This window comes from Myotis brandtii, unplaced genomic scaffold, assembly GCF_000412655.1.
Source record: "Myotis brandtii unplaced genomic scaffold, ASM41265v1 scaffold916, whole genome shotgun sequence".
Taxonomy (NCBI): Eukaryota; Metazoa; Chordata; class Mammalia; order Chiroptera; family Vespertilionidae; genus Myotis; species Myotis brandtii.
In genome coordinates, this window is record NW_005371774.1 from 148,192 (window position 1) to 158,074 (window position 9,883).

Consider the following 9,883-nt stretch of genomic DNA (forward strand, 5'->3'; position numbering starts at 1 on the left):
GGGATGATTCTTCTTCTTTTTTTTTGTTTTTTTGTGTGTTTTTTTCTTAAAAATTTTTTACTTTCCTTTCTTTTTACAAACGTTGTGTCGAGGACCGACTTTCAATAGATCACAGCGAGGGAACTGCTCTGCTATGTATGAAACCCCGACCCAGAGCCGGTCGTCTACGAGTGGTTTAGCACCAGGTTTCCCACGAACGTGCGTTGCATGAAGGGAGGGGGCGGCCCCCTTTCCAGCTGCACCTCGTTTCCCAGGACTCTAAAAGCTGGGATTCTTAAACCTGAAGTTGGGACTGTGGGTAGAGTTCAGGGGCTTGAGGAACTTGGATGAAAAACATCTTTATTTTCCATAGTCTCAAAACCTTTTCCTTCAATTATGAATATCAGCAACAAACCACAGTAGGTTAGCACTGCTCCTACCTTTGTCCCCAGCAGAAAGCACGGGTATTCTCACATCACATTACAGGACTTGGCAGATCCCTTGCAATATCATCTGTGCTCACCACTACTTCTAAGGTAGGGTATTTATTAGTCTTACCACTGGATCTTGGTTTCTGCTTCACAAAATTTAAAAAAACATTTCTTATGACAATATTTCAATGTAATTGAGTTCCTTTGTAATCTTAGAGTTTCATTTTAAGCATTTAAAAATGGTATTCTGAGAAACTTTTTCAGATGCCCACAGTGGTCCAGTGGCAAGGTTAAGGGACTTGGCTCTCTAAACTTACCATTGACAATAGATGTACCTTTAAAATGGAGACCATGCTAGATTAGATGTCCGTGGGAACGTAATGTGGAGAATTGGTTTTGAATGACCCAAACTAGAACTGTGACTCTTGCTGAGCCCTCCTCCCAAAGCAGCAGGCCTTGGGCTGCAGAGGCAGAACTACTTGTATTTCTTCCTAGGATATAAGTTGGGCATCCATGGCCCCGGTCACCTTACTGAAATGACAGTCATGTTCTGGGTGGGCGGTGGCCCATGCAGTGGCCCTTTTTGGCCCTCTTTGAAATGTAATTATTGGACCAATTCAGTTATTTTTTTTCTAGATAAAAGTATTTTGTTCTCTGATAATTTAGTTTGTTCCTGTTCATCTCCAAGGTCCTAGCATAGTGTACTTTCAAGATAAGCCATAAAAAAAGAAAAAAGAAAAAAAAGAGTAAGCCATAAGGTAGTTTTGCTTCATATCTACACAGAACACATTCACTTTAAACTATATGCAATTGTCAAAAGGAAAGAGAGGAAAAAAAACCATTTAAAATAGTTCAGACAGTTCCAAATAACATTCCACTGACTGTATATAATGCAGAATGTGGGGAGGATGGGTGCTGGACTCATGCTTTCAGTGATCTGGGTTCTTGCATCTCATGGTGTGAGCATCTTGCTGCACTGAGTATGATTACAGTGTTACAGGTTGGGAGTGGGGTTTGGTACAATGTGTTTCCTAAATATGAGCAACTCTGCTCAGTTGAGAAAGTGGCAATCAGTTCCTAATGCTGCAACAAAACCATGTTAGACCTGCCTAAGGAATTTTCAAGAGAAATTTTTATTTATATATATATTTTATTTATCTATGTATATAATTCACTTTTTATAAAATTCAGCATGGGAGGGTTAACATTAGTTGATTTTAACCTTGCAGATTATAGAGGACAATGCTTTAGAATAGTGTTTTGGAGTAGTAATGACCCTACAGATGCATAAACTTTTTACTTATCCTTAAATTATGATTTTGGTAGACATACCAGTGCTTCATTGAATAATGATTTAATCAACAAACATAATTCATGAAAAGTTATTGTTCTTACTAACTTTTTCTTCTTTGTGTCTTCTTTTGAGGATCTAATAAAAATGCTCTTATGCACAGAAACAGTCTTACAATTTTGTTGGGGGCGGGGTGATGGGAGATGGTTCATGGATTTCTTTGAGCCTCACCATGAACCTTAGATTAAGAGTGCCTACTCTGGCCCGGGCTGGTGTTGCTCACTGGTTAGAGCCTTGGCCTGCACACTGAAGGGTCTCGGGTTGATTCCTGGTCAAGGGCATGTACCTCGGTTGCTGGTTTGATCCCTGGCTTTCCTCCTCCCTCCCAACCTCCCTCCCTTCCACTCTTTCTAAAAATCAATGGAAAAAATATCCCTTGGGTAAGGATTAACCAAAAAATCCAAACAACCAAAAAAGAGTACCTACTCTGGATAATGATAATTATTGTATGTGACTTTTTACCTTTTAATTTAATGTCACTTGTTTCTGTATTTGATCCTGTTGGCCTGTCCTGTGACAATAATAGCAGTTACTCATGTTTACATAATTCAGACCTTTTTTTGGCACTGATGGTATTTGGCTCCTTCTATAGAATGTCCCCAAAAATGTATGCACATTTTAACAGCTGATAGTTCAGTTTTGAAAATGAAATGTATTTTTTTAAAAATACATTTTTATTGATTTCAAAGAGGAAGGGGGAGAGAGAGAGAGAGAAAGAGAGAGAGGCATCAATTATGAGAGAGAATCACTGATCGACTGCCTCCTGCATGCCCCACAACTGGGGATCGAGCCTGAACCTGGGCATATGCCCTGACTAGGTATTGAACTGTGACTTCCCGGTTCATAGGTCGACACTCAGCCACTGAGCCACACCGGTGGGGCGAAATGAAATGCATTTAATAAACACTGCCTTTATAGTTATTCAAAGTGTGTATATACATTTTTTGGAGCCACCCTATATATATTTTTTTAAATATATTTTATTGATTTTTTACAGAGAGGAAGGGAGAGGGATAGAGAGTTAGAAACATTGATGAGAGAGAAACATCGGTCAGCTCCCTCCACCACACCCCCCACTGGGGATGTGCCCGAAACCAAGGTACATGCTCCTGACCAGAATCGAACCCAGGACCCTTCAGTCCGCAGGCCGACACTCTATCCACTGAGCCAAAGCGGTTAGGGCTATTTTTTAAAAATTAATTTATTTTCCAAGTACATTTGACATACAATATTAGTTTCAGGTGTCCAGCGTACTGATTAGACATTTATAAACCTTACAAAGCAATTGCCCCAATAAAGCTAGTAATGAAAACTTTTTGTTTAGATTGCAGGTGAGAAGAAGTCAGCTCAGTGGCGCACAGTGGAAGGTGCACTGAAGGAACGCAGAAAGGCAGTAGATGAGGCTGCCGATGCCCTTCTCAAAGCCAAGTAATTACTCATGGACTTTAACAAGTAATTAGGGCCGCCTGGTGGCTTTCTTTGGGCTGGGTTTTCTTTGTATTGTCTGTCCAGAAAGAGGAAGCAGAGAGACCCTTTCCTCCCTCTCCACCTGTTCTTGATTTGTATTGATATTAGGAACACAAGTTTAAAAAGGAGGGATGGAATGAAATATAATTAGGCCAAAAAATTTGACAGAAACCTATAAAAGAGATCCTGTGAGAAGCAGTTTTTCTTTGGGTTATTGCTTAGGTGATGCTTCTCCACAGATTTACTGAGCTTCTGCCATAATTTCAAGATTTTTCTTGGATATTTTGAGCAGTTTTATTAGAATTTAGAGGGTATCTCACAATCTCTTTGCCTTAATTACCAAAGTAGTTATAAATAAATATAATGGGTTAGTTTTATGCTACCTTGAGCTCGATTTCTGGAGGTTGGCTAAAAGTAGGATCCAGCACGCAAACCAAATACAAGATCAACCTGTGATAATGGAAACCTACTTACATTTGAATAAAGGTTCTCATCAACATAATGAAATTGTTATATGTCATTCAAAATTTTGCTGTCTTCCTTAATGCCTATTAGGAGATTTAAGACATTTGCTTACATTACTCCAGACCAGGGGTGGGGAACGTCCAGCCTACGAAATCATTTGGTCTGCCCCCGCCCAGGCATTAGGGGTGAGTTAATGAGATGTTTGACCAAATATAGCAGGCTAATTTTAAAGTTGATCATTTTGTATGGCCCGCAAATGATGTTATAAAGTAACTAAAAGGCCCTTGGCAGAAAAAGGTTCCCCACCGCTGCTCTGGACCATGAATCAGGGCTCTGGGTCTATGTTTTGTGGTGGGCAGACCACAGTCCTTCTGGCCTGTGAAACGTTCTGAATAGTGAGGGCTCCCCGACACTGGCTATTTGCTCATTGAGCTCTTTGGCCTCCTCCCTTGCTTTTCCTTCTTTACACTGTCTCATTGACAGAGGAGTCAGCCTAATCCTTGCAAAAGCCGCCATTTGGAGTGGTCTTCATGTGGCAGGCACTGTGCCAGGTACTTAGGAATTGCCTCTGATCCCTGTTCATGCAAGTGTGCGCAGCAGAGGAGAGGCTGACCTGGAGCAGAATCCAGGTCTCCTGTTTGGCGGCCTCCGTCTTTCCTGTGCACCAGGCCACTTCTCTGGGTCCCTCTGGGAAGTCTAGCTTCTGACCGAGGTGTTTTCAGTTGTTGGCAAGGACAGCTTCTCTGTCTACTGACTGAGAAGGCATTGAGTAATTTTTTTTTTTTCAAAAACTTTAAAACAATTGAATGTTGTATTTAAACTCTTTAAAAAAGTTGACAAGGAATAATACTAAATCTTTGTTTTGTTTTATTGGTTTTCAGAGAACAGTTGGAGAAGATGAAAAGTGTAATTGAAAATGCAAAGAAAAAAGAGGTTGCTGGGGCCAAACCTCATATAACTGCTGCAGAGGGAAAACTTCACAACCTGATAGTTGATCTGGATAATGTGGTCCAAAAGGTGGGGTTTTAGGTCGTTTATAAGTATTTTTTACTTTTAAATAATATCCTTTAGACAAAAGATTTTAAAAATTCAGGAAAATAATAAATTCTTACCATATCTGTCCCTTTTCCCCTGCAAAGAATATAAGTTGTTACAAATTTTACAAACTTGAGTTGGACACAAAGTGGATTGTTCAGTATTGTTATTTTTTATAATAGGTAACATTTTTGGTTATGGTTGTTACCACTTAAGAAAACTTCCATTGTAGCAGAACTTCGGTCTGCACCTGTGATCTGTGGGTAGTTTCCTGTGAGCCCGAGAAAGAGATACACGGGCGTAGGCTGGGAGAGGGCTTGCCCGAGGTGTTGGAATAGAATTAGAAGGAAACAAAGACACAGCTTATTTTCTTTTCCTCAGCTTTAGGTTTCTCTCTATATTGTGTATGTATTCCCAACCACATGTAAAGAAATAGATGAAAATAACTTCTGTTTTTTAGAACATGTATTTGTCACTTTAACCACGTAACCCTTGTGTTTGTTTAGGTTGAAGCAGCTCAGTCTGAGGCTAAGGTTGTGTCTCAGTATCATGAGCTTGTGGTCCAAGCCCGGGATGACTTTAAGCGAGAATTGGACAGTATTACTCCAGAAGTCACGCCAGGGTGGAAAGGAATGAGTAAGTCTAACTGAAGTGTTGGCACTTTTCTTTTTTCATTTTTAAACAACAGATAGACTAAACTGACTTCAACTCCATTCATCTAGTCCAAACCCCTCTGACATGCATATCTCATTTGGCATACAGTACAGTGTTTCCAACATTTTATTTCAGTCACTGGTGTGACAGGTAACACACTGTGATAGTACTCCCATGGTTTTAGCCATAGTGAACATAAGGTCTAGCCCAGCCGTGGGCAAACTACGGCCCGCGGGCCGGATTCGGCCCATTTGAAATGAATAAATGGATAAAACTAAAAAAAAAAAAAAAAAACCCGTACCCTTTTATGTAATGATGTTTACTTTGAATTTATATTAGTTCACACAAACACTCCATCCATGCTTTTGTTCCGGCCCTCCGGTCCAGTTTAAGAACCCATTGTGGCCCTCGAGTCATCAAAAAGTTCCACCCCTGGTCTAGTCAGTGTTTGATTCCATAACCCAATCTGGTCTCTGCTAGTCAAAAAAAAAAGTTTTGTTTTGTTTTTTTATTGATATCCAAGTGAATGAGAGTGATATTGTAACCTTGATTCTGTTTGAATATTATATATATGTAAAATTATTCAATACCTTTGGTACTTGAAAGTGTCTACTTAGGTCCTTAGCCCATTTTTTGATTGGATTGTTTATCTTCTTTTTGTTAAGTTGTATGAATGAAGTTTTTAACTTTTTAAAAATTCTTTTGCTGATTTTGAAAATGCCCATTGTAAAACATGAAACATTAAAGCAGTTGCTCCCAACCCAGTCATTTTTGTTACCCCACCTTCCCCAAAGGACATTGGCAATGTCTGAAGACTTTTTTTTTTTAACCCTTTGCGGTCGTTTGTCTCATCTCAGCCACCAAAGCTTTTTTACCGTTCCGGTCGTATGTCTGCTCTCAGCCACCACAGCAAGGAACCGTACGAATCTTAACTCTATTCATTCATGTATCAGTTCATAATTTCTCTGAAAGCTCTTAAGTGTCTAAGTGACCTTGTCACGAACCAAAACATTGCCCCGACAAATCAGAAATATCGAAACTCAATATAAACAAACGTGGTCGTTCCACACTTGCCATGCAAAACACCGTGGCGAGTCAGTCGCCTTTTGAGAGTGAAGAAATCGACAAGCTTCGGAGATACTTCGCAGAATTTCAAATAAAGCTTTACAAATTACGTTTAACTGTAATTAGGCATTCTCGCTTGTTAAGATATTTCAAAATAATACTCCACAATGGCAAAAAGAAAGTTACCGAAAAGTGTACTGCGAATCTGAAAGTAACGATGAAGAGTTTTATTTTGGCACCTTGAATACTGATTCTGATGTAGAAAGTGATAACGTTTGTAGTAATTCTACTAGTAGTGACGTAGTTCCAAAAAAGAATTAATAAATCTTGTTTATCCTTCATAATCTTGCATGTTATGTATCACTGCTCTTTCAATGGAAATTAATTCCGACCAGTACGACACCCATGTCCAAATTTAATACGACCGCAAAGGATTAAATTTTGAAATATTGGGGGACCAGGCGGGCAAGTCCAGAAGGATGAAGACATTTTTATTTGCCACATTGGGGGTTGCTACTGGCATCTAGTGGGTACAGGCCAGAGATTCTACTACATATCCTACAGTCTACCGCCCAGCCCCTCACAACAAAGAATTAGCTGGCCAGAATGTTAGTAGTAACGAGGTTGAAATACCTGGCATTAAAGAAATGTATCATGTACAAAAGGAAAGTCCTCTACAATGCCATCTCTGAATTTTTCTTTTTTTTGCACAACCTCCATTTAATGTTTTATTAATTTAATTATTTTAAAATATATTTTTATTGATTTCAGAGAGGGGGAGAAAGATAAAACATCAACGATGAGAAGGAATCATCAATCAGCTGCCTTCTGCACGCCCCACACTGGGGATCGAGCCCAAAATTTAAGCATATGCCCTGACCAGGAATCGAACCATGACCTCCTGGTTCATAGGTCAATTCTTAACCACTGAGCAACTCTGGCTGGTCAATTTTAAAAAGATTACATATTCCCATAATACAAAATTTAAAAGGGACAAATGGCCTATGGTGAAGTTTCCTTTTTCTTGCCTACAGCCACAGTTTTCCTCCAGTCTTGTGTAATCTGGAGATAGTGAAGTATTCTGTGATTATCTCAGCCCTTAATACAGTAATTCTCAACCTTGGCTGCACATTAGAATCACCTGGGAATCTTTTTAAAATCCTGATTTCTGGGCCTCATCCTCCGGAAATTCTGTTTCTTTGTTAAAGGGTGAGGCCACAACATTAGTAATAAAGAAACAGAATTTCCAGAGGATGAGGCCCAGAAATCAGGATTTTAAAAAGATTCCCAGGTGATTCTAATGTGCAGCCAAGATATCCTTGCTTCTGGAATCTGAGCTCATTTAAGACTTATCCCAAACTTGTTAGTACTGGTTTGTGTTATCAGTTATTTTACTCTTATTAGTCTTATTTCCCTAAGTTATAAATGTTCTGGTGATATTCATGTCTAATACCTTTTCTGTGTTCTCCATAGCTGAGCATAGTGTCAAATACAAAATAATAGCTAACATTCTTGAGCATTAGTTTATGTCTAGCACTGTGTTCTAATTGCTTCACTGGTATCAACTTAATTAGATTTCATTATAGTCCTATAAGGTAAGTGTTTTTGTTATGCCCATTTTATAAATTAGATGAGAAAATCGGGACACAGAGAGGTTAAGTAATTTGCCCAAGGTTGGAGATAGAGCCAGGATTTCATTCTTACCCACTAGCCTCACTGTTCTCTCTGCCTTTCCGGTGTTTGAGAAGTGATGTGATTGTAATAAGGAGTAAAATTCGTTTTTATGAGGTTGAGGGTATAGGGAGGGATGCCTAAGGACAAGGAAGCTAGTTAAAAGCTGCTGGAGTAATCTGAGGGTGAGTGATATGGGCCTCTTAGTATGCGTGCCAGGGGCATTGCAAATGAATAGGAATAAAACATCATTGCAGTCATCTAGCGATTGATTTGTTGAACCACAAGTTATAGTATCTTGTGAAGTTGATTTTGTGAATACTTCCTGATCCAACAGTTCAACTTCTAGATAGATATGTGATCTAGAAGACTCACATGGGTGCCAGGAGAGTCATGAAAATGTTCTTAGCAGCACTGTTTTTAAGAGCAGAAAAACTGGAAACAGCTCAGTGTGTCTCACATACAGCAGTACAAACGAATGAACCAGAACTCTGTCTCTCAAACGTAGATGTTAAGAAAAACAAAGAGTTGCAGAAGAATACATAGAGTAGAATACCACTTATATGAAGCTTAAGAACATGTGGAACAAAACCATATATTGTTTAAGGGTGCATACAAATGTAAAGTATAACAAAATGAGTGATAAACACCACTGTGGGGGAAGGGCGGGGGAGCCATCAGGAAGCGCGCTGTTGCCAGGACAGGCCGGGAGGACGGTGCAGGCTGTGAATTGTGAGTTCACACAGCAGTGCCTGTGCCCGCGGTGGGGAGTGTCATCCAAACTGTGCAGTGTTTTCTCTTCCTCCCCATTGAAGCAGGCGGTTGTGGTTCTCAGTGTGATTTGTACAGATTAAATGCAACTTTCTTGTGAGCTCACGGTTTTCAGATTTCCAAAGAAGAAAGATTAATTTCTTAATTATTTGAAATGTTAGGAGAAGCCTAGTACTGAGAACAGAGTTAGGACTGTGTCGTCGTGAAATACTTTATGAACTAATGCCAGTGGAAGGTGAGAGTTACAGCTTCTCTGTAAACACTAAATTGATTGCTTTAGCAAAAATAGAGATGAGTGCCTAGAAATGAAAACTCCTTTTAACTTCTCTTTCTAAGATATTAGAATTCATCTTGATTTATAGTTTTACAGTCCTTTAAATTTTTAGGAAATAAACTATTTATTTTGCTTCCCAATATTAATGTTTTTTTCTGTTTGTTCCTCATTCTTGTTTCCTTTGGGATATTTCTATTTAATTATTAATGATTAATAGCTGAAATATGTATATCTTTTTTAAAAATTGTTTTTCTTTTCTTTTATAGCTATTTCTGACCTAGGTGAGTAATTATGTGTCTTTTATGTTTCAAGGCTTTTAAATCTTAAAAGACTGAAGTCTTTTTGTTTTGCCTATGATTCTTATACTAAACCATCTAAATAATATAAAGTAGAATTATGTTGCATGTGAGAAATCTGATTTGGATGTTTTTGTCATCCATGTTCTCTCATCTACAAAAATGTTTCACCAAGTGATTGGAAACCTGTATGTGCATGTGTGTGTTTTAAGCTTTTATTTTGTAAAATAGTAAAAAGTCAGAAGAAAACTATAATGAACTCCTTTGGACCCATCACCCAATTTCACCAGTGATCAACACATGGCTAGTTTTGTCTATTTCCACAGCTTATTTTGAAGCAGATTCCAACTATTATATCCTATTATAAATACTTTCAGTATATTTTATTTTTTTTTAATTTTTATTTTTTTACAAAGGGTATTAC

The 9,883-nt window shown here is 38.6% G+C and overlaps 1 protein-coding gene across 6 annotated transcripts in view; it reads left to right on the forward strand.

Annotated features, from left to right (window-relative positions):
* The window catches only part of IMMT (inner membrane protein, mitochondrial), a 50,500-nt gene that overhangs the window by 32,951 nt on the left and 7,666 nt on the right, over positions 1-9,883 (forward strand). For all 6 annotated transcript variants that reach the window (XM_005885633.2, XM_014532861.1, XM_005885634.2 and 3 more), the window contains 4 exons: positions 3,086-3,189; positions 4,575-4,710; positions 5,235-5,364; positions 9,430-9,444. In XM_005885633.2, coding sequence (XP_005885695.1) covers positions 3,086-3,189; positions 4,575-4,710; positions 5,235-5,364; positions 9,430-9,444 — 385 coding nt within the window. The remainder of the gene's footprint in view (positions 1-3,085; positions 3,190-4,574; positions 4,711-5,234; positions 5,365-9,429; positions 9,445-9,883) is intronic.